A 22602-nucleotide genomic window follows, 5' to 3' on the forward strand; every position below is an offset into this window, starting at 1 on the left:
ACTCCCTCCCGGCTAGCTGTGGTGCGCTAACCCCTTCAGGCTGTGTTCACGCCGCCAACCCCAGTCCTCTCCGTGCAATCTGACCGAAGCCCGAGCCTCAGCTCCCAGCCCCTGCCCGACCCGGCGGGTGAACAGAGAAGCCTCGCGTGCTGGTGAGTGCTGGTCGGCACCGATCCTCTGTGCAGGAATCTCTCCGCTTTGCCCTCTGCACCCCTGTGGCTGCTGCACTCTCCTCCGTGGCTCTGAAGCTTCCCCCCTCTGCCACCCGCAGTCTCTGCCCACGAAGGGGCTTCCTAGTGTGTGGAAACCTTTCCTCCTTAACAGCTCCCTCCCACTGGTGCAGGTCCCGTCCCTATTCTTTTATCTCTGTTTTTTCTTTTTTTTTTTTTGCCCTACCCAGGTACGTGGGGAGTTTCTTGCCTTTTGTGAGGTCTGAGGTCTTCTGCCAGTGCTCAGTGGGTGTTCTGTAGGAGCTGTTCCGCATGTAGGTGTATTTCTGACGTACTTGTGGGGAGGAAGGTGATCTCTGCGTCTTACTCTTCCGCCATCTCCTCTCTCTCCCTCTTTCAATTCTTATTTTGTTTATTTGGGTCCTCTCTCTTTTATTCTTGATGATCCTTGCTAGAGTTTTGTCAATTTTATTTATCTTAAAAAAAAAAAGAAAAAAAAGCTTAGTTTTTTTTTTTTTAATTCTCTATTTTATTTCCCTCCAATCTTCATTTCCTTCCTTCTGTTGACTTTGGGTTTTGTTTGTTCTTCTTTTTCTAATCTTCTAGGTGGTAGTTTAGGTTGTTTGAGATTTTTCTTGTTTCCTGAGAAAAGCTTCTATTGCTATGAATTTCCCATTTAGAACTGTTTTTGCTGCATCCCATAGGTTTTGTGAGGTTGTGTTTTCATCGTCATTTGTCTTGGTATTTTCTGATTTCCTCTTTGGTTTCATCATTGACCCACTGGTTTTTTTTTAGTAGCATGTTATTTAGTCTCTGTGTGTTCTTTTTTTTCCCCCCATTTTTCTTTCTGTGGCTGATTTCTACTTTCATACCGTTGTGGTCAGAAAAAATGCTTGAAGTAATTTCTAGCCTCTTAAATTTGTTGAGGCTTGTTTTCTGACCTAGTATGTGGTCTATCCTAGAGATTGTTCCATGCACATTAGAAAAGAATGTGTATTCTGTCTTTTGTTTTTGGATGTAGTGTCCTGTAGATATCAGTTAAGTGCAACTGGTCTAATGTGTCATTTAGGACCTTTCTTGCCTTATTGATTTTTCTGTCTGGAAGATCTGTCCATTGATGTTAGTGGGGTGTTAGTCTCCTACTATGTATTCCTGTCAGTTTCTCGCTTTGTGTCTGTTAGTATTTGTTTTATACATTTAGGTGCTTCTATATTGGGTGCATATATGTTGAGTGTAATATCCTCTTGTGTTGATCCCTTTATCATTATATAATGTCCTTCTTTGTCCTTATGGACTTTGTTTTAAAGTCTATTTTGCCTGATATGGGTATTGCTACCCTTGCTTTCTTGTCATTTCCCTTTGTGTGAAATATCTTTTTCCATCCCCTCACTTTCAATCTATGTGTTTTGTGCCCTGAAGTGAGTCTCTTGTAGGCAGCGTACTGAAAGGTCTTTTTTAAATCTAATCAGCCACTCTGTCTTTTGATTGGAACATTAATTCATTGACATTTAAAGTAATTATTGATAGGTATTTACTTATTGCCATTTTAGATCTGATTTTCCAGTTGAGTTTTGTAGCTCTTTGTTCATTTCTTCTCTTCGTTTTTTCCTTCTGTGGTTTGATGGTTTTCTTTTCTATTATGCTTGAGTTCCTTTCTTTTTAGTTTTTGTGAATCTATTGTATGTTTTTGATTTGTGGTTACCCTGGTTTTATCTACTTGCTTTAGACTGATAGTCATATAAGTTCAAACACATTCCATAAAAGATCTTTCTTTTCTACTCCCCTCCCCTACACTTTGTGAATTTGATGTAAAATAGGACATCTTCGTTTATCCTTTTGCTGTTAATTGTAGTTATCACTTTTACAAAATTTGATTGCTTTGTAGTCTGTGTACTGGTTTACTTAAGTGACCTTCGATCCTTTGATATATTTACCTTTCCTATTGTGATTTTTCCTTTCCTATAGATTCTTACTTTTGTATTTAGAGAAGACTTTTCAAGATTTCTTTCAGGGTAGATTTGGTATTGCTGTATTCTTAGTTTTTGCTTGTCTGAGAAATTCTTTTTCTCATTTTACTCTAAATGAAAATCTTGCTGGGTAGAGTATACTAAGTTGTAGGTTTTTCCCTTTCAGGACTTTGAATATATCATGCCACTCCCTTCTGCCCTACAAAGTTTCAGCAAGGAAATAAGCTGATAGCCTTATGGGGGGTTCTCTTGTAACTGACTTTGTTTTTCTCTTGCTGCCTTTAGAATCCTCTTTTATCTTTAACTTTTGCCATTGTAATTATGGTATGTCTTGGTGTAGGTCTGCTTGGGTTCATCTTGTTTGGGACCATCTGTGCTTCCTGTACCTGGATATCTGTTTCCTTCTTTATGGCTGAAAACTTCCCAAACTTAATTTCTTCAAATACATTTTTGATCCCCTCCTCTCTAACTTCTCCTTCTGGAACCCCTATTATGTGTAGATTGGCATGCTTTATATTATCCCATAGATCTTGTCTGTTGCTTTCATTTTTTTTTCCCATTGGTCTTTCTGTCTGCTGTTCTGATGGGGTGATTTCCATTATTTTATCTTCCAGATCACTTATTCATCCTTCTGTGTTATTTAGTCTGCTATTCATTGCTTCTAGATTGGTTATCTTGGTGATTGAATTGTCTAATTTTGATTGGTTCCTCTTTAGAGTTTCTAGTTCCATGTTACAGTGATCTGCGTTTCTATCAATACTCTTTCTTAATTCCTTTAACATTTTTATTACCTCCTTTTTGAACTCAGGGTCTAGTAGACCACAGTCTGTTTCATTAATTCTTTCAGGGGATTTCTCGTGTTCTTTTAATCGGGAGTAGTTGCTCTGCTTTTTCATTTACTTAACTGTTTCTCCTAAAATCATAGAGACAGAGAAAGTTATCTACTGTGGTCTTGAAGGGGTGTTTTTATGTGGGAACATCCCTGTGTAAGACTGTGAGTCCAATATTTTTGGTGCAAGGGCTGTTTTTGGTATGGAGGCCAGTCACTTATTTCCTTAAGAGTGTGCTGGCCATTGTTCCCTTGATAGGGGGTGTGATTGGTGTTGTGGTGTCCAGAGCCTTCACTGGATGCTGGGCGGGGCCTCCTCTTTGCTCTGTGGCCGTCATATCCCTGTCAGGGATGGGGTTTGCTGCCTGGTTGTTGGAGTAGAAGCCTTGAGGGTCAGGTTTGATAAGGCTTCATCGCCCTTAAGTGTGTGCTGTGCCTCAAAGGAGGTGATTGCTGAAGCAAGTGAGGCCCCTGTGGTCACAGCAAACCTATGTGCTGCCCATGCAGGTATGTTCAGTTCTGCCCGGAAGCAGCCCAAGGTCACGTCGCTTTCTCTGTTACGTTCATCCCAGACCTAGTGCTAGGCTGTAGTGTGGGGTGGGCTGGTGCTGTGGCTGCAGGAATGGAGGTGGTTGTGCTGCTGCCTGGGACTTGGGCTGCCTCCACGACGGGCCTCTCCCAGGACCTGTCTGCCCCAGATCTGGCCCCAGGTTACAGTGTGGGGTGGGTGGAACTGGCGAGCTCCCACTGGGAAACAAACTGCTGTGTATTCCTCCCCAGGGACTGTCTGCACAGAGAGATGCGTCTCTGTGGCACCACTCTGTGTGTGTGCTGGCAGTGGGTTCCGATGCTGGACCTGTGCCCCGCTGTTCACATGCTGACAATGAGCTCTGAGGTTTGGCCTAGACCACAGCCCAGGCCCTCCAGGCTGTCTCCATGCAGGTAGAGTCCTATCCCAGGGTCTATCTGCCTGAGATTCAGCATCTTCCCACTGTGCGTTCTAGCAGCCCTGCTCTGCACGCCTTTGGGACTGGGAAGGGCAGTAGGCGGCAGCTGTCAGCACTGGTCTCCCTCCACCCTGATTGCTAGGCAAGTCAGCATGCACACACTCCCTGCAATCAGAGTCCAGGCCACTCCAGCCTCTCCCAGCAGACCTCCCAGCAGGCAAGGGGGCTCCCCAGAGTGAGAGCCTGCCCATGTGGACCTTTCCTCCTTCACAGATCCCTCCCAGGGGTGCTGGCCCCATCCTGATGCCCTTTTTTTTGTTTATGTGTTTCGTCCTACCCAATTACATGGAAAATCTTTTCTGCAGCTTTGGCTGTGTAAGAGATCTTCTGCCAGTTTCCAGTTGGCTTTATGTGAGAATTGTTCCACATGCAGGTGTATTTTTGAGGTGTTTATGGCAGTAGGTGAGCTCCACATCCTCCCACTCCACCATCTTGATCCTCCCTCCCCCAAATGGTTTTATATCTATAATAATATAGAATTTTATGGCCACCCAATTTTATGGTCATCTCATGTCATAAATTTGAAAAAGCTGGCAATCTTGTCTCTCGCTATTAAAAGCCTATGGTTAATGACTGCTGAAGAAACGTGAAGAGTGGGTAGTATATGCCTAATTATTTCCAAACGTGTAAACAGAAAAGGTGCAGTAATTTAAGAATGCCAGGACTAAGCAAACCAGCAGTACGTTCTTTTTTGACATACATAAAATACTTCACGCCACATTTTTTCAAGTGCATTCAGTTTGACTGTAAGAAAATTTAATTTTGGGGGCCAGAAGTTAATCATATACAGTATTTGCAAACCAACTTAACCCTGATTACTCATCTGTTTAAAACGTCACATTTATGGCACAGCAATTGAAGATGCAAACTGAAATTGGTTGTTTATTTATTTTTTTTTTGGCTTCCTCTCTGATTGGCTGTTCACAAGGCCACAAAGGGACCCTAACACTAGTAGTCTGTTTCCCTGGTTCTTTACCTATGCAGTCCTTTTATGGAACTTGTTGGCTTTAATAATGAAGGGAAGATTGATGGTCATATCCCATTGATCAGGAACAGGACAGGAACCTATCTTTGACTAGAGGAGTTTAATTTTGACTTTCGGCTGGTACAAGCAGAGAGTAATGCTGGTTAAATTAAGACTTTTCCTATATTACTTATATTGTGAAAAGTTATTCAAAGAGTATACTAACATAACCTCTTGAAAATCACATGAGAAGATGTTCATTTATGCAGTAAGTCAGTCATCTGTGGATGTTTGGATAATGAAAATCTAGCATAACTGAAATCATACAAACCACTGCCTGCTTTCGCAATTAGAATGTACACGTTGGAAATCTCAACACTTCCTCTACCAAGCATAGTGAGGTGCACTGTGAGCCACCTAGCTTCGACTTTTTGAATGTTTACAGAAAGCTGACCCTTGATGATGAAAGAGACCTTTATTTTAAAAAACAATTATATTTTTAAAAACCTAAATTGGGTCAATTTATTTTCAGAATAAGAGTTGATCCATGTTTTCAGTTTATTGCCATACACAAAACATTTTATAAAATAATAGGGTAGACTTGCCACTTCAACATCTTCATGTAAAAACTTCACAGTGCAAGAAAGTGATTACCATTAAGTATGAAGACATCTAAAGCCAGCTAGTATTTTAAGTACAGGGCAGAATACTTTTTGTGATTCTTCCTAAAAAAATGTTGGCATATTCATTAAATGCCCAGGTTACAAAAATCACTTAGTATCCATTTCTTATCTTTCAGTATATTTTTAAAATATACATGGCATCATATTAAATGCTGGTGGGGAAAAATAGTGTAAGAATCTAAAAACTTTTCAGGTAGCACAATAATTTAAAACCAACTAGGAGAAAGCATTCCCCCAAATATTTTTATATGTAACTTTGTGTCCCTTACCACAGTAACGAAGTAAAAAAGCCATTACACCTTAAAAAGAAGCTAAAGGAAAATATTTCACTCTTCCTTTAAAAACACAATTTCTTAGCTCTTAAGAGAGAAACTTTAATTTTGTGTGTGTGTGTGGGGGGGGGGGTGGATCTTAAGTAAAAATATCAAATTTATGTCAGTTGTACAAATGTCTCATTTAGGAAAGAAAGTGAATACTTTGAGTCAAAGGCTTCGAAACTATTTCATCATTACAAGAAAAGTGTAATTTTAAGCTAAAAAAACTGTGACACATTGAACTAATATAAATCATCCACTAGCATATCCTATTGTTTATCATAAAATCCATAATTAAGGAGTAATAGGTAAAAGATCTTTTTCCAACATTTGGTCACATCAGCTAATCAGCCCTGGGCAAACCCCACACACCCCGAGTTTCAGGATCCTCATCTCTTATGTGAGAGTCCTGGGCTAACGGCCCTTTAACATCCCTTCCAATTTACAAATTTGTATAGCACTGTTAAGCTTACATAATCCTTTTGAGAATGAGGTGTTTCAACTCAATGTATTTACCAGATAAAGTTCCCCATTTAAGTGGTAAAGCTGTTCTTTAAACATTTAAAATCTTACTTTAAAATTTATTTTCAGTGTACTTCCCTGTCACCTTAAAAGATGAGGTAAGACTAACAACTCAGTCTCCTGACTTTCATGGTCTCTTAGACCAGGCGCCTGACAGTGATCAGCAGATACAGCTTGAGCCCTCACTCCAATTCTGGGCAGCTTTGGGCTATACTCTGAGTCTCAAAAACGAAGATGATACCACCTGTTCGGTATCTCTGTCTTAAAGCCCAACAGAGTTATCATAACATACTGAATATACCAAAAATTTGTATACTACAAATTAACATTCGAATGCAAACATTCGAATGTGATAAGCCCAAGGTGACTTTTTCCTGATAAAGTATAGATATTTTTCATAACATGTTTTTTGTCAGTACCTGTGCATTTATGGTTCTAATCCTTTGGTTACCTGACTCTTCTGTAGCCAACTTGTCTCTTGCTTCCAATTATGCTTCTAATTGCACCAGTTTGTTCCTAGAGTCTAGAAGCCTGACCTTTCAATAGGTGAAAACCAAAATCTAAAGATCTGTTATGTTAGCAAATGTGGTATCATCATTACTCATTTTAAAAGCGTGGCTTCCTAACTAGGTGAGGCATCAGACTCATCTAGGAAGTGTTATAAAAATTGAGATTCCTGGGCTCCAGCCGCAGAGTCTGATTCTGTATGTCTGGAGTAGGACTCAGAAAAACTTCCTCAAACGCTCCCCCAGGTAATCTCAACAATTGTTAGTACAGTTTTTGGGACTCACTGTTCTGCCCTCAATTTCTTAAATTCAATTTAGAATTTTAGCAGCTGTTAGGTTTTAGTATAAAAATTTCCCATTGCATTAATCATAAGCACATTCAAAGTAGATTGCCCATGATCTTGGCTTAGTTTCATAGGAAATCAATCATTACAATCCTTTGCAATAAAATTAAAACACGATAAGTTAACTTCAGAGTGAAGACAATGCATGTAGATGCTGAAAGGTGGCTGGTTCTACACTTAACAGGGCAACTGTTTACTGCTTTAATTGTAGTCAGTCATGTAAATCTGTAGATCATCTTATTACATCTGTCATTACTAAATAAAGGCTGGCAGAACTCCTCTAAAACAGAAAGATGGCTAACTGGCTAATCGATATTAAGGAAATGTTTCTAGCAGACATAAAAGTATTTCTTGAAAAACTACACAGCTTCCTGTAGAAACCTAAAGACTTCTATGCTTCTGAAGTCTACCGTAAAGAGAAAGTTGACCAGAACTACAGTTGTTTAAAAATACGTTCAATTAACTGTGAAAATTTAAGTGTAAAATAGGTACAACTTCATCCTTTAGGAGATTTAACGGGCATAAATGGAATTTAACTTACCACTTATTCTATCTACCCAAATAGTTAACTGTGAAAACGACACATGAAGTATTTGGTATAATGTGGTTCTGAACACCACCCCTTCCGAATTTAATAAAAAACCACATCTGGATTTTCCAGGGGTCCCAAGTGTGTCTAGGCGCTGCGGAATGTCGTCATGTCTTTTGGTTCTCTGCTGGGCACACACCAGTCGTCAGCCTCGTGGTTGGTGTTGTAATGCTTCCAGGCAGCTTTGTTATACACCGGGAGTCTTTCTACTGATTCTGTTGACAGAGCCTGAAAGTCAAAGCAGGACCTAAATCAGGCATTTTTTTAGAATGCATTATTTGAGAAAATCTACAATGGCAAAAAGGTTACTACAAATTAAACAATACTTTATTGGATTTGTATTTTATCAAACATAAGACCATCTACATACATTTTAAAATAGAGCACATATTTGAAACGTGTTATTTACTAAGCCTATGGCAACTGCTTGATGTGCATGTTGAGTTTATTGCTTGCGGTAATTCTCCAGCCAGCCTGGGAACTGCTGGATTGAAGTTTTACACACGTGTGATAGACATTCTTGTAAAACATGATGAACAGAAGTTGGTTAACTGAAAAAGTCAGTTAAGTGTAAAAGCATAAAAATTCACATATGTACCTTAACATATGTAATTGTACAGTCATTTAATGAAATCTGGGTTTGATCCTGTGTCTTCTCCTACATTAAAGTCACTAATTTTAGTTACAGCATACATGATTTCTGCATCATGCATAGCTGACCCTCTGTATCACCCCCCCACCCCGCATGCATACCAAAGTCTGCCCATGCTCAAGTCGCTTATATAAAATGCTGTAGTATCTGTGTATCATCTTTACATAACCTCCTGTATACTTTAAATCATCTCTAGATTAATTATAATAGCTAATACAACGTAAATGCTATACAAATACAATGTAGATATTATGTAAATAGTTGCTGATGTGCAGCAAATTCAAGTTCTGCTTTTTGCAACTTTCTGGAATTTCTTTTTTCTTCAAATATTTTTGATTCGTGTTCGGATCTATGGATATGGAACCCGGGGATACAGAGGGCTGATTGTAATTTCATGTTTCCAACATATTATCACAATTAATTCACCGTTCTATTTCAGCTTCCCGTGTATCATTGAGATAAACTATGTTCCTCATTATCTTCAAATTAGGATATTTTGGTAGGATTTCAACCTTAAGCCACAGGTATTCCCCAAGATGTAGAAAATATTGAACTGGAAGTCTCATTCCAATAATAGTAAGGAAGGACCTTAATTATTCTACAAGACTTCATGTATTCTATTTTTTTCCAAAATGGAGCTAGAAACCTTTCACCTATACATCATATTCTCTTTATGCTGGAACTCCTTGATCTACAGACTCAAACAAAAATGTTACATTTGATGATAAAAAGGGCATCATGAAGGCAATGTTTTTAAGTTCCTCACAATTGAGATGGTTTAAAAAAAGAAAATTATCTTGAAAGAACTTAACCTTTTCAGACAAATTTTACTTTTTCTAATGTAAAGTCTTCAGCATTTCCTATAAAATAGGTGCCATCTAGTGGCCAGAACAAGAAACTAGCGTCGCTAAAAAATTAGGTACCAACAGCCCATTGCTGAACTAATCCAGTGTTTTCTATCCCTGTAATTTATACTGATTTGTCAGATAAACACATGGAACAACCCAGGCAAGTCTGTTTCTACCAGGTGAGCTATATGCTTACCAAGAGTCACCTGTAATTGTTCCTCAATCTCTTAATATACTTAAATCTGTCATTGTAATTTAATCTAAGTATTGCTTTTAACAAAGCACAAAAAATGGGCGAGGGGGAGTTCTTTGAAAACTAAGATGAATGTTTCATAAAGACTCATGAAGGAAAGCCACATAAAAATTGCTGTCAAATCAGAAGACAACTGTAAGGAACTGCATAATAATCAACAAGGATTACGTACTTGGCTGTTTCTTTGATTAAAGGAACCAAAACAATGTATTGTAAGTATAGCTTCTGCAAGAAAGACAATTGAAACTTCAATCTGCAGACCCATATGCAAATGAAAGGCCTCAGCAAGTACATCAAAAGGCTGGTGAATCAATGTCAATTCATGTGTCTTGTCTTACAAATTTAATTTTAACATAAGTTTTTGACTCCCTACTTTAACCCAGTTTTTTTTCTATTAACAAAGTCCTGATCATTATAGATGAGCATTTCTTACCCATAGTCAAAGAGATCATTTGTCAAAACAGATGAGATCCTTGTTATAAAAACATTTTTATATTTTAATAGCACGAGGTAGAAGAAAATTTCATTACAGTTAAATACTGGCACCTTATAATCAAAGACGTATCATTAAGTCCAGAAGACTATGGTCATTACCTTAATGTAGATAACGGCATCTGTCCCATAGCCCTCTAGGGAATACAGCTTTAGGTCTCCTTGGAAGTACTGTGCATAAAGGCGTGATATGGGCAATCCGTAACCAAAACCAGCCTGTTTGATGAGAAAAATGAAATTCTATTCGGAAAGCCACACACTGAAATACTTCTCTAATTAAAATAAATGTTATTGGAGTATCCCAGGGCTATCAGAGCCCGCATCTATAAGATCAGTTAATAGTTAAGTATTAAAAATGATCAAGCTGCAGCCCAGTTGAGTACTGCATTAGACGGCTTCCCTCTGGTCATTTAAAATTCCTCCCTCTTCTTATTTGTATAAAACGACCGTGGGGGTCTAGAAGCAGCACGTTTCTCTTCTTTACTGCCCTGTTCCAGAGCATCCCAATACTGCTTTCGGTGATACTACATAAAACATGTTCCCTCTCAGGAGCAAGAGCAGAAAAAGCCTGGTGGCAGCCTAACAGATACATCTCATGGCTTCACACCATGAATTGCAGCCCGTGTTCTGAACCTGAAGAGATCCCTAATAGTTCTCTTTTACTTCTCACTGACAGGTCACTTCCCCTGCTTAAAAATCTTTGAAGCACCCCAAAACCCACCCCACCCACATCATCCCAACCCACTGTCTAAAAATCCAAGCTTCTAAAAAAGAGCTTTCAAGACTGTAAGATCAGGTCTGTGCCACCCACTTTCCAGTCCAGCTGAAGTAAATCTCTGCTCCTAAGTTCCTCAAACAGATCATATTATTTTTCACATCTGTGTCTGTTCATTCTGTTCCCAGTATCTGGAATGGCCTTCTTTACCTGGATAAATCCTACCAATTCTTTAATACAAAGAAGAACATTTGGATAAATGTAAAAAAGGGTTTTATCACCAACTCAGATGTTCAATGACATTCCATATAGTACTTCAGTAAAGAGTGTATGTGGATTCAGGAATCAGTGCTATTAACAGATCCAGGCTCTGGCCTTATCTACCTCTATCATTTATTACTTGATTTTTTTTTTAGACCAGAGTTTCTGTTTACCCCTCCAAATCAACTATCCATTCTCCACATTTCTCCTCGCCCTGGGAGGCTGCCTGAACAGATGTCAGTGGATTTCTGTGCCCTCTGGTTCCAGTGGGTCTAGCCAATGGGGAACCCAGTAGGAGTTACAAGGGAGTCAAGTCAGGGTATTCATCCCCTGCTTCTTTCTCACTGAGGTTGCTTCCCCTGGGCAGGCTGGGTCCCTGGAGAGTAAGCAGCTGCTCTGCAACTTTCCCTTCTGGGTTCTGCTGACTTCTCCTTCTCCCCTTGAGTCAGGGTGGTGACAGCTCTGCTGCTGCTAGCCAGGATTCCTGTGCTATCCCACCCCTATTTCTATAATTTGTCTCTTCGTAGATAAGCCTTCCCTGAATTATCATAATTTGAGCTATCTCTTTCCAGGTGGGACCCTGATACATTAAGTGGCTCTAGAAATGGCCCCAAGAAAACTGCATGAGCGGGTGGCTCGGGATTCCATGGTGCCTGATCTACTTTATCACTGCCTCTCCCTGAACCTACCACACCTGTGGACCCATCAGGCTTCCCCTATAATAGTTAACAGAAAAGTAAAACAGCATGGGCCTGGTCCACTGCTGGATCTACACAGTGTCCCACACCAGCCACAAGTGGACTGCCCTTTCACTACAGCCTCTCTCAGGGCCGGGCCTGAAAGACAGGAGTGAAAGCAAATCCTACCAGTGGGTGGAATTCAAAGTGGAACACCTACACGGACCATGGGCAGTGGCGAACGGGCTGGCTGGTCAGAGACTTGGAAAGAACAAAACTGGATGAACAGAGAAGGTCTGGAAGAGGGAAATGGGGACAGCCCTCTCTGAACAGGCTTACAGTGTGAAGACATTCCATCCATGCAAATGCCCACCAGAAGGCATCCACGTGGAAGAAGCGCTCAGTAATCAGGTATGACCTGATGACCACGCCTGTGGAGGTCAAGCAGCCTTTCCCCGGCTGCGCCAGTGCTTGCCTGCTGGGTCCACTCACAAAGGGGTCATGACATCAGGAAGGAGGCTCTGTAGAAGCGTAGCAACAGGCTAACCCTCGGTCAGGCTGTGTAGGTGTATGGGCAGCCGGCGCCACATCAAGCCTCCTGTTTTCTTAAAAATTCAAGTAAATTTTGCATCCTAAACAAACACTTACATGGCACTTACTATGTGCCAGGTACTATAAAAAGCATTTTAGATATATTAACTCAATCTTTATAAAAATTCGAGCTATATAATAGCTACACAGCTAGGATGTAGTAGAGCTGAGAATGGACCGGACAGTTTAAATGCAGAGTCTGGGCTAGTACACTATGCTGCTCTCCACAAAAATTCTACAATGTTTGTTCACTACAAAAGCAGCATATCCCTTTTCTCCACTTCTTAGAGTAAAATCAGAATCTAAGAAGATACTGGTTGACCTTTTCTGTCCCACGGCACGTGGATGCCTACCCGTATCTCAACTTGAAGAGCACGTTCCTAGAGCAATCATTTTAAAAGTTTGGTAAGACATAAGCTGTATTACAGTTGTAGCTACAGAATCTGTGCTGTGTAACTAGAATGTGCTGTACAATTAGAATGAAGTCCTTTTAGTAACTTCCTAGGAAAGAGCCTATAATAGACCCATCTTATACTGTTTTTAATCACGTTACAGCATAACTCCAGTGTATATGCCACAGAACCTTCAAAGCCTGGAAGAACAAGAGCTTTTCCAGAATTACAGGTAAGAGATTTGGCAAAGCACTTTTCTGGGTGTTGGAGGACCATGAATGAGTCCATTCAAAAGCTAACCTTATTAAAACCTGAAAATAGGTGACTATGATCAATTAAAAAACCCATCAACGCAATTATCATTTGAGCCATTTTCAGGTTGGCAATTAAACTGATCAGAGCTCTAGTCATACTTCTCAGTCTCAAACATGTAATCTTTCTAATTACAAGTACTTGAGGGGGGAAAAAAAACAAACACTGAAGATTAAACCAAGTACTAGTGAAGCTGGTAATTTAGGCTTCACGTTAGAGATAGTATATCAAAATGTGGTTTACCACATGGAAACTACTGACACAGCACTATTAAGCTTGGCAACAAGAACTGTAAAACCATACTCCTTGTCCTATGCTCTTATCATTTTTAAAAACAGTATTTTAAAAACTATAAATTTAGAGGAAAGTGCGGATTTTTCCCCCTTAATAGCTTCCTTTCGTCCTTGTGGTGAAACCTACACAATGGCTTAACTGATTTATGTGGTAACTTATTTTATGACAAGTCACAAAAACCTGCTTCACAATTTCTTGATCACATACCAAGGGCACTGCTCGGGATGTCTCAACACGAGGCCGGGGTGCAGTTGAATACATGTAGTTGAAGAGTCGGTCAATTTTCCTCAGAGGAACACCACCTCCTCGGTCACTCATCTAAGGTAAGAAAGGATCATGGCCTGTGACCAAGTCCCAGAAACAGCAAAATACCAACACATGCTGTGTCACCATTTAACTGCTGCCTGAAGAGCTCTGCTTTCCAAAATGAATACCACGCGATCCAAGTTGCGAATGTAAACATTTCCCTCACTGCTGGACTTATCCCCTCTAATATGTAGAATTCTAAGACATAAGGAACTCCACTGTAATACAAATTTCAATGCTGTGGCTTTGTGTAAATATTGCAGTCACACTAATGATGCAGTACAGCACACACTGGGGCATAGGCTTAGCTTATCTTGTATGTAACAATAAATTTGTAATTCCTTTCTGGCAGTTTGGCAACCAGATGAAACATGCATGTACCCTTTGACCCAACAATGTTTATCCTGAGAAAATAATCCGAAAAGCATGCTAAGTATGTATGACAATATCCATCACAGCACTGTGTAGAACAGCTAAAACTGGATTACCACCTAAATAGGGGGCTATTTAAGTAAACTAACATACATTCTAAAACAGAATACTATTTCGCCACTAAATATTAGGTAGAACTGTATGTACTGGCATGAGAGGCTCATAAAATATTGTTAAGTAGCAAAAAAAAATGGAGAGGCATTTATGACATTCTAATTCTGCAAAAATTATAATGAAGTCTAACAAAATATAATTTTATTGTCAATGGAATTATGAGTGATTTTCTTCTTTTGGGGTTTTAGTTTCTTAGTTTTTTTCCACAATTACCTCTATTATGGAAAAAAAAGTATAATTGCCATTTTCAGGGAGGACAAAAACAGAACCATTTCATTGTGTTTTAGAGTCTCATCTACAAGTAATTTCACAGCATAGTCTCCCAGACAACTTTCTGGTGAGTTATAAAGGACATAGTTCTTTACATTGTTCTTATGTCATTTTCCAACTCAAATCATATGGTAGATTGAATTTAGTAATTTATTTAGATTGTCTTCATTGTTTTCCTTCAGTTAACATGGACTTGTTTTCCTAGCTATTGTACAGCTTATCTTCTAATCTACTTCAGCCATTTTCCCTTGTCACAAAATCTAAATTGATTCTACTATCTATAATATTAACATGGTTGTGATATACAAACCTGCTTTTAACATATGTATATAGATATACAGTAAAAACTGTACGGAATGATATGTATTAAAAAGCCAACTTGAATGGCTTATAGCTGAGTTTTTATATAGTATCTAAAAACCTTTATGTGCACATTTATTACTCTCACAATGGAAATTCATAGCTGTTTTAATTTTTAAAATACAAATCTGCTTTGAAATATCATTTGAAGACTGGCCTCTGATGTCTGTAATTAGATAACTACAGTATAAAAATATATAAGAACTTTATTAAGAACTTGTATATGTAGCATTATGCTTGAAATTGTTCTTGGCTATGAATTGAAGCCCTGTGAAGAGATTTATTTTAGTAAGATAAATGAAGGGCTCTGGGTATTTTCTGAGATCCATCAATTTGTTAATTATTCATCCTTTAATTTAATGCTCTGCTGCACATTTGCTGGTAACATGAGTCAGAAGTGTGGTTCTATAAATATTAAGTAAACAACACTAAGATAAAAAGGTACACTTCAATAAATATTTCCTGATTTTCCTTAACCTTTTGGTCAGAAACACTACAGCAATCCAACAGGTATGAAAAAAGAAGTGATTTCTAGCCATAGGTTAGTATGATAAAAGCAGAGAGTGGAACAGGAAGGCCAGGGGTGACTCTGAGAAGTGTCATCTCACTGGAGGTGAAGGGGTAATCTAAGCTATGGAAATATAGTTAAAAATTGATAAAGGTAACTGCTTTTGCTTTGCAGCCAAAAATGTAATAAACTGGAACCAGTACATTTTTAAAGTGGTCAAAAGAGTTTCCAAGAGAATTGTTAACAGGTATTATAACAGAACCTGAGTTATTTGGGAAAAAGGGACAGAGGGAATAACGGAGAGACAGACACATTTGGTCTGTGTATATTTAAGACAAAAAGGGGGGGTCTGGGCAAGATGGTGGAAGAGTAAGACACGGAGATCACCTTCCTTCCCACAGATACATTAGAAATACATCTACACGTGGAACTGCTCCTACAGAACACCCACTGAACGCTGGCAGAAGACGTCAGACCTCCCAAAAGGCAAGAAACTCCCCACGTACTTGGGTAGAGCAAAAGAAAAAAGAAATAACAGAGACAAAAGAATAGGGACAGGACCGGCACCAGTGGGAGGGAGCCGTGAAGGAGGAAAGGTTTCCACACATTAGGAAGCCCCTGCGTGGGCAGAGACTGCAGGTGGCAGAGGGGGGAAGCTTCAGAGCCACGGAGGAGAGCGCAGCCACAGGGGTGCGGAGGGCAAAGCAGAGAGATTCCCGCACAGAGGATCGGTGCCGAGTAGCACTCACCAGCCCTAGAGGCTTGTCTGCTCACCCGCCGGGGCGGGCGGGGCTGGGAGCTGAGGCTGAGGCTCGGGATTGAAGGGAGAGGGAGGACTGGGGTTGGCGGCGTGAACACAGCCTGAAGGGGTTAGCGCACCACAGCTAGCCGGGAGGGAGTCCGGGAAAAGGTCTGCAGCTGCCGAAGAGGCAAGAGACCTTTTTCTTGCCTCTTTGTTTCCTGGTGTGCGAGGAGAGGGGATTCAGAGCGCCGCCTAAACGAGCTCCAGAGACGGGCGCGAGCCGCGGCTATCAGCGCGGACCCCAGAGACGGGCATGAGACGCTAAGGCTGCTGCTGCCGCCACCAAGAAGCCTGTGTGCGAGCACAGGTCACTCTCCACACCGCCCCTCCCGGGAGCCTGTGCAACCCGCCACTGCCAGGCTCCCGTGATCGAGGGACAACTTTCCCGGGAGAACGCACAGCGTGCCTCAGGCTGCTGCGACTTCCTGCTGGCCTCTGCCGCCGCAGGCTCGCCCCGCATCCGTACCCCTCCCTCCCCCTGGCCTGAGTGAGCCAGAGCCCCCGAAGCAGCTGCTCCTTTAACCCCGTTCTGTCTGGGCGGGGAACAGATGCCCTCAGGCGACCTACATGCAGAGGCGGGTCCAAATCCAAAGCTGAACACCGGGAGCTGTACGAACAAAGAAAAGAAAGGGAAATCTCTCCCAGCAGCCTCAGAAGCAGTGGATTAAAGCTCCACCAACAACGTGATGTGCCTGCATCTGTTGAATACCTGAATAGACAACAAATCATCCCAAATTCAGGAGGTGGACTTCGGGAGCAGGATATATTAATTTTTCCCCTTTTCCTTTTTTTGTGAGTGTATGTGTGTAAGCTTCTGGGTGAGATTTTGTCTGTATAGCTTTGCTTTCACCATTAGTCCTAGAGATCGGTCCGTCCATTTTTTTTGTTTGTTTCTTCTTTTACTTAAAACCTTTATTAAGAAAAATAAATTTTTCTTAATTTTTTCCTTATTTTCTATTTTTGAAAATTAAAAAAATTTTAAGTTTTTTCATACATTTTATTTTAAAAAATTAAACTTTTTTCTTAATAACTTATTATTTTTAATATAAAAAATTAATAAATCTATTTCTGAAAATTAAAAAAAAATTTTTTCTTAATAAATTTATTCGTAATAATTTTTTTCTCATTTTTTAAATTATAATAGCTTTATTTTATTATATTTTATCCTCTTTCTTTCTTTCTTTCTATTTTTTCTCCCTTTTATTCTGAGCCGTGTGGATGAAAGGGTCTTGGTGCTCCAGCCAGGCATCAGGGCTGTGCCTCTGAGGTGGGAGAGCCAGCTTCAGGACACTGGTCCACAAGAGACCTCCCAGCTCCACGTAATACCAAACGGCGAAAATCTCTCAGAGATCTCCATCTCAACATCAAGACCCAGCTTCACTCAACGACCAGCAAGCTACAGTGCTGGACACCCTATGCCAAAAAACTAGCAAGACAGGAACACAGCCCCATCCATTAGCAGAGAGGCTGCCTAAAATCATAATAAGGCCACAGACAACCCAAAACACACCACCAGACGTGGACGTGCCCACCAGAAAGACAACATCCAGCCTCATCCACCAGAACACAGGCACTAGTTCCCTCCACCAGGAAGCCTACACAACCCACTGAACCAACCTTAGCCACTGGGGACAGATACCAAAAACAACGGGAACTACGAACCTGCAGCCTGTGAAAAGGAGACCCCAAACACAGTAAGATAAGCAAAATGAGAAGACAAAAAAACACACAGGAGGTGAAGGAGCAGGGTCAAAACCCACCAGACCTAACAAATGAAGAGGAAATAGGCAGTCTACCTGAAAAAGAATTCGGAATAATGATAGTAAAGATGATCCAAAATCTTGGAAATAGAATTGACAAAATGCAAGAAACATTTAGCAAGGACGTAGAAGAACTAAAGAGGAACCAAGCAATGATGAAAAACACAATAAATGAAATTAAAAATACTCTAGATGGGATCAATAGCAGAATAACTGAGGCAGAAGAATGGATAACTGACCTGCAAGATAAAATAGTGGAAATAACTACTGCAGAGCAGAATAAAGAAAAAGAATGAAAAGAACTGAGGACAGTCTCAGAGACCTCTGGGACAACATTAAATGCACCAACATTAGAATTACAGGGGTCCCAGAAGAAGAGAAAAAGAAAGGGACTGAGAAAATATTTGAAGAGATTATAGTTGAACACTTCCCTAATATGGGAAAGGAAATAGTTAATCAAGTCCTGGAAGCACAGAGAGTCCCATACAGGATAAATCCAAGGAGAAACACGCCAAGACACATATTAATCAAACTATCAAAAATTAAATATAAAGAAAACATATTAAAAGCAGCAAGGGAAGAACAACAAATAACACACAAGGGAATCCCCATAAGGTTAACAGCTGATCTTTCAGCAGAAACTCTGCAAGCCAGAAGGGAGTGGCAGGACATATTTAAAGGGATGAAAGAGAAAAACCTACAACCAAGATTACTCTACCCAGCAAGGATCTCATTCAGATTTGGTGGAGAAATTAAAACCTTTACAGACAAGCAAAAGCTGAGAGAGTTCAGCACCAGCAAACCAGCTTTACAACAAATGCTAAAGGAACTTCTCTAGGCAAGAAACACAAGAGAAGGAAAACACCTACAATAACAAACCCAAAACATTTAAGAAAATGGGAATAGGAACATACATATCGATAATTACCTTAAATGTAAATGGATTAAATGCTCCCACCAAAAGACACACACTGGCTGAATGGATACAAAAACAAGACCCATATATATGCTGTCTACAAGAGACCCACTTCAGACCTAGGGACACATACAGACTGAAAGTGAGGGGATGGAAAAAGATATTCTATGCAAATGGAAATCAAAAGAAAGCTGGAGTAGCAATTCTCATATCAGACAAAATAGACTTTAAAATAAAGGCTATTACAAGAGACAAAGAAGGACACTATATAATGATCAAGGGATCGATCCAAGAGGAAGGTATAACAATTGTAAATATTTATGCACCCAACATAGGAGCACCTCAATACATAAGGCAAATACTAACAGCCATAAAAGGGGAAATCGACAGTAACACAATCATAGTAGGGGACTTTAACACCCCACTTTCACCAATGGACAGATCATCCAAAATGAAAATAAATAAGGAAACACAAGCTTTAAATGATACATTAAACAAGATGGACTTAATTGATATTTATAGGACATTCCACCCAAAAAAACCAGAATACACATTTTTCTCAAGTGCTCATGGAACATTCTCCAGGATAGATCATATCTTGGGTCACAAATCAAGCCTTGGTAAATTTAAGAAAACTGAAATCATATCAAGTATCTTTTCTGACCACAATGCTATGAGACTAGATATCAATTACAGGAAAAGATCTGTAAAAAATACAAACACATGGAGGCTACACAATACACTACTTAATAACGAAGTGATCACTGGAGAAATCAAAGGGGAAATCAAAAAATACCTAGAAACAAATGACACTGGAGACACGACGACCCAAAACCTATGGGACGCAGCAAAAGCAGTTCTAAGAGGGAAGTTTATAGCAATACAAGCCTACATCAAGAAACAGGAAACATCTCGAATAAACAATCTAACCTTACACCTAAAGCAATTAGAGAAAGAAGAACAAAAAAACCCCAAAGCTAGCAGAAGGAAAGAAATCATAAAGATCAGATCATAAATAAATGAAAAAGAAATGAAGGAAACAATAGCAAAGATCAATGAAACTAAAAGCTGGTTCTTTGAGAAGATAAACAAAATTGGTAAACCATTAGCCAGACTCATCAAGAGAAAAAGGGAGAAGACTCAAATCAACAGAATTAGAAATGAAAAAGGAGAAGTAACCACTGACACTGCAGAAATACAAAGGATCATGAGACATTACTACAAGCAACTCTATGCCAATAAAATGGACAACCTGGAAGAAATGGACACATTCTTAGAAATGCACAACCTGCCGAGACTGAACCAGGAAGAAATAGAAAATATGAACAGACCAATCACAAGCACTGAAATTGAAACTGTGATTAAAAATCTTGCAACAAACAAAAGCCCAGGACCAGATGGCTTCACAGGCGAATTCTATCAAACATTTAGAGAAGAGCTAACACCTATCCTTCTCAAACTCTTCCAAAATACTGCAGAGGGAGGAACACTCCCCAACTCATTCTACGAGGCCACCATCACCCTGATACCAAAACCAGACAAAGATGTCACAAAGAAAGAAAACTACAGGCCAATATCACTGATGAACACAGATGCAAAAATCCTCAACAAAATACTAGCAAACAGAATCCAACAGCACATTAAAAGGATCATACACCATGATCAAGTGGGGTTTATTCCAGGAATGCAAGGATTCTTCAATATACGCAAATCAATCAACGTGATACATCATATTAACAAATTGAAGGAGAAAAACCATATGATCATCTCAATACATGCAGAGAAAGCTTTCGACAAAATTCAACACCCATTTATGATAAAAGCCCTGCAGAAAGTAGGCATAGAGGGACCTTTCCTCAACATAATAAAGGCCATATATGACAAACTCACAGCCAACATTGTCCTCAATGGTGAAAAACTGAAACCATTTCCACTAATATCAGGAACAAGACAAGGTTGCCCACTCTCACCACTATTATTCAACATAGTTTTGGAAGTTTTAGCCACAGCAATCAGAGAAGAAAAAGAAATAAAAGGAATCCAAATCAGAAAAGAAGAAGTAAAGCTGTCACTGTTTGCAGATGACATGATACTATACATAGAGAATCCTAAAGATGCTACCAGAAAACTACTAGGGCTAAATCAATGAATTTGGTAAAGTAGCAGGATACAAAATTAATGCACAGAAATCTCTTGCATTCCTATACACTAATGATGAAAAATCTGAAAGTGAAATTAAGAAAACACTCCCGTTTACCATTGCAACAAAAAGAATAAAATATCTAGGAATAAACCTACCTAAGGAGACAAAAGACCTGTATGCAGAAAACTATAAGACACTGATGAAAGAAATTAAAGATGATACAAATAGATGGAGAGATATACCATGTTCTTGGATTGGAAGAATCAACACTGTGAAAATGACTCTACTACCCAAAGCAATCTACAGATTCAATACAATCCCTATCAAACTACCACTGGAATTTTTCACAGAACTAGAACAAAAAATTTCACAATTTGTATGGAAACACAAAAGACCCCGAATAGCCAAAGCAATCTTGAGAACGAAAAATGGAGCTGGAGGAATCAGGCTCCCTGACTTCAGACTATATTACAAAGCTACAGTAATCAAAGACAGTTTGGTACTGGCACAAAAACAGAAATATAGATCAATGGAACAGGATAGAAAGCCCAGAGATAAACCCACGCACCTATGGTCACCTTATCTTTGATAAAGGAGGCAAGCATATACAGTGGAGAAAAGACAGCCTCTTCAATAAGTGGTGCTGGGAAAATTGGACAGGTACATGTAAAAGTATGAAATTAGAACACTCCCTGACACCATACACAAAAATAAACTCAAAGTGGATTAAAGACCTAAGTGTAAGGCCAGACACTATCAAACTCTTAGAGGAAAACATAGGCAGAACACTCTATGACATAAATCACAGCAAGATCCTTTTTGACCCAGCTCCTAGAGAAATGGAAATAAAAACACAAATAAACAAATGGGACCTAATGAAACTTAAAAGCTTTTGCACAGCAAAGGAAACCATAAACAAGACGAAAAGACAACCCTCAGAATGGGAGAAAATATTTGCAAATGAAGCAACTGACAAAGGATTAATCTCCAAGATTTACAAGCAGCTCATGCAGCTCAATAACAAAAAGACAAACAACCCAATCCAAAAATGGGCAGAAGACCTAAACAGAAATTTCTCCAAAGAAGATACACAGATTGCTAAGAGACACATGAAAGAATGCTCAACATCATTAATCATTAGAGAAATGCAAATCAAAACTACAATGAGATATCATCTCACACCGGTCAGAATGGCCATCATCAAAAAATCTAGAAACAATAAATGCTGGAGAGGGTGTGGAGGAAAGGGAACACTCTTGCACTGTTGGTGGGAATGTAAAGTGATACAGCCACTATGGAGAACAGTATGGAGGTTCCTTAAAAAACTAAAAATAGAACTACCATACGACCCAGCAATCCCACTACTGGGCATATACCCTGAGAAAACCATAATTCAAAAAGAGTCATGTACCAAAATGTTCATTGCAGCTCTATTTACAATAGCCAGGACATGGAAGCAACGTAAGTGTCCATCATCGGATGAATGGATAAAGAAGATGTGGCACATATATACAATGGAATATTACTCAGCCATAAAAAGAAATGAAATGGAGGTATTTGTAATGAGGTGGATGGAGTTAGAGTCTGTCATAGAGTGAAGTAAGTCAGA

General features: G+C 39.6%; 1 protein-coding gene and 1 long non-coding RNA gene across 10 annotated transcripts in view; one reads left to right on the forward strand and one right to left on the reverse strand.

The window, feature by feature from the left end:
- Positions 1-13582, forward strand: part of LOC309630338 — an 89312-nt gene extending 75730 nt beyond the window's left edge. For 5 of the 7 annotated variants that reach the window (XR_014245612.1, XR_014245613.1, XR_014245616.1 and 2 more), the window contains one exon: positions 11689-13582. This is a non-coding gene — a long non-coding RNA (uncharacterized lncRNA). The remainder of the gene's footprint in view (positions 1-11688) is intronic. The other 2 variants (XR_014245614.1, XR_014245615.1) reach the window with 2 other exon arrangements.
- The window catches only part of PDK1 (pyruvate dehydrogenase kinase 1), a 45462-nt gene continuing 27688 nt past the window's right edge, over positions 4829-22602 (reverse strand). For 2 of the 3 annotated variants that reach the window (XM_082395419.1, XM_082395418.1), the window contains 3 exons: positions 13590-13700; positions 10243-10356; positions 4829-8123 (listed from right to left, as the gene is read on the reverse strand). In XM_082395419.1, coding sequence (XP_082251545.1) covers positions 7983-8123; positions 10243-10356; positions 13590-13700 — 366 coding nt within the window. In that variant the 3' untranslated portion in view covers positions 4829-7982. The remainder of the gene's footprint in view (positions 8124-10242; positions 10357-13589; positions 13701-22602) is intronic. The other variant, XM_082395420.1, reaches the window with a different exon arrangement.

Source organism: Balaenoptera borealis, assembly GCF_965194805.1.
Source record: "Balaenoptera borealis genome assembly, chromosome: 6".
In the NCBI taxonomy this organism is placed as follows: domain Eukaryota; kingdom Metazoa; phylum Chordata; class Mammalia; order Artiodactyla; family Balaenopteridae; genus Balaenoptera; species Balaenoptera borealis.